Source organism: Pyxicephalus adspersus, chromosome 6, assembly GCF_032062135.1.
Source record: "Pyxicephalus adspersus chromosome 6, UCB_Pads_2.0, whole genome shotgun sequence".
Classification (NCBI taxonomy): domain Eukaryota; kingdom Metazoa; phylum Chordata; class Amphibia; order Anura; family Pyxicephalidae; genus Pyxicephalus; species Pyxicephalus adspersus.
The window spans coordinates 82688109-82690493 of NC_092863.1; the positions used below are offsets into that span (position 1 = coordinate 82688109).

The following is a 2385-nucleotide window of genomic DNA, read 5'->3' on the forward strand; positions in this document are numbered from 1 at the left end:
CACCTCCTAGCCAAGCCGCCCCTCTGCCCGCCACCTCCTAGCTAAGCCTCCCCTCTGCCATCCACCTCCTAGCCAAGCCGCCCCTCTGCCCGCCATTTCCTAGCCAAGCGGCCTCATTGGCCCATTTCCTGATGACTCCTAGCAAATTTCCTGACAAATCATCTTCAATCCAATACCCAGCTGACCTCATACCCCCATTCCTCTGCCAGGGCCCAATCTATAAAGCCAATCTCTGTCTAATCTATGATGGCCTAGAAGTAAGGTGACAATGCCAGCCTCCAGCATGATAATCCCAGGCTCACTAGAGATGGCTCTGCCCATATATTGCCCCCATATTACACATAGAGCCAGCATCCATTCTCTGATGACAGGTCTGGCCTCCCCATTATTCTGCACACAATCTGCCCCTGGAGGCCGCCATCCTCTGCACACAATGGCGGGTCCTGAGAATGAATGGAAGGGAGGAGGGCCAGCACTCACCATCGCTCCTCTTGATCTCCACATAGATCCCGATCTGGATCTTGCCGAAGCTGGCTGCCATGCTCATTGCCCCCGGATCAGTGCTGCCCCCGGCCTCTCCCGCTCACTCCCCTCTGCCGGCTGTTTATGTTTGAAAAAAGAAGGCCAGCCGTGAGAGGCGATGCCGGGTAACAGGAGGAGGGGAGGACGGGACAGGGCTCTGTAGGAGGTGGGGAGCGGGCAAGCAAAGCGCCTCTGCCGGTCACATTCAGAGCCAGGGAGGGAGGAGACAGGACGCAACTCAACCAGGAGGAGCCGGAGGGAAGCGTGCGCTGCTACGTCACGACAGCTGTCTGCTGAACGACGCATGCGCAGAAAGGAACCTTTGCCTCACTGTGCAGGGGCGCGGGAGTGCGCAGCTACGTAACTAACGTACAGTGGTGCGCGTTCTCGATAGTTATGATTTTCCTTAGTAACGGTTGCTATGTGCAATTATTCTGTGTAATTTGTATTGTACCTGCTGAGCTATCCAAGTAACTGTTCTGTGACCTCCGAAACAATCCTTCAAACTACATCGTGGTTCTGAGCTAAATGTTAAAAATAATAAAAAAAACTGCAACTGGGCAGGCAATGACCCAGCTGCAATAAAATAAATGTATCTGCCTGATGGCAATTTTTATTTACACTCGCATGTCTTCGTTCTGTCCCAAGCTCTGCCTGCGACAAAGTACCGCGTCTGGTCCAGGTGTCAGATCCTCAACTATGTTGATTGGCCAGGCCAGGGTGACATAACTCCCATGTCTTCTCATTCTGCAATAAAATAAACTTGCTAGCCTGATCACAATTTTTTATTTACACCCACCTGTGCCTGCTCCACCACATGCGCCACATTGTCAGGTCCTCTTCCAGGTGTCGGACCTTCAGCCATCTTGATTGGACATGCCAGGGTGACATAAATCCACAGCATGTGCAACTCAGTTTGCATACTCAAATTGCATACATGCAGACAGGTATGTGTTATTGCAGGGAGGACATTTACTGTTTCTTCTGCAGTAAAAATCCGGGTTGCTTGCAATTTTTTATTCTAGAATTTTAGTTCCTTTTAAAGGATATAGCGCTCAGGTGTAACAAATTAAAAATACCCATACAATGCCAAAGTACATTTTTGGGAAGCAGTTCTTTGTGGAAGCAAATGCATTTCTACAACACGGTTTCATGAACTGTAATGTCATTAATTTCAAATGCCTACTCAACAAGCTAACGCAGTGCAGCTTCTACACACAGGTGTTGCAGGGCATTATAAAGCATGGGAATGCAATAATTTGCACATCATTGGGAAACATGCTGCATTTTTTATTTCTTTTTGAAAATTAACAACTCATTCAAAATTAATAGCCCCCCGTAATGCAACCCAAACTGATCAGCATGGTGCAACATGTAATACCACAATGCACAAAAGCAGCAAGGTGTGAATAGGCACTAACACCAATTAGTGGCAAAGTAGGACAATTTTTTAATTGGCAACCTAACATACCACTGCATACAAAAAAATTGTGCAAACATGATTCCTGAAATACTGCACATTGAGGTGCGCTGCAACACAGGTTGTTTTGGTAATTATTTCATATTTATGACACTTCATTGTGGTAAATCACAGCAGAATGGTGTGAACATGGCCAATTTTCCAAAAACCACCATAGATACACAATAACAGTGTTGGAGTATATTTACTGTTTACAGAACATCAACAACATGCTAAAAGGAACTTGTTTAGATGGATGGTTAGGCAGCAATTAGCAGCCTATTTGACATCAATTGATCATTTCCCCTTTGAGCTGTCATTAAAACTATTCAAAGCTTTTGGGGGGGCAGCTTATTTAGACAGTTGATAGACAATCGTCAGCTGCCATGTTCTTGAACACTACT

General features: G+C 46.5%; 1 protein-coding gene across 6 annotated transcripts in view; it reads right to left on the reverse strand.

The window, feature by feature from the left end:
- KIF2A (kinesin family member 2A) overlaps positions 1–753 on the reverse strand; it is a 47807-nt gene extending 47054 nt beyond the window's left edge. For 3 of the 6 annotated variants that reach the window (XM_072416376.1, XM_072416374.1, XM_072416373.1), the window contains exon 1: positions 481–753. In XM_072416376.1, coding sequence (XP_072272477.1) covers positions 481–547 — 67 coding nt within the window. In that variant the 5' untranslated portion in view covers positions 548–753. The remainder of the gene's footprint in view (positions 1–480) is intronic. The other 3 variants (XM_072416378.1, XM_072416377.1, XM_072416375.1) reach the window with 2 other exon arrangements.
- Positions 754–2385: the final 1632 nt, after the last annotated feature.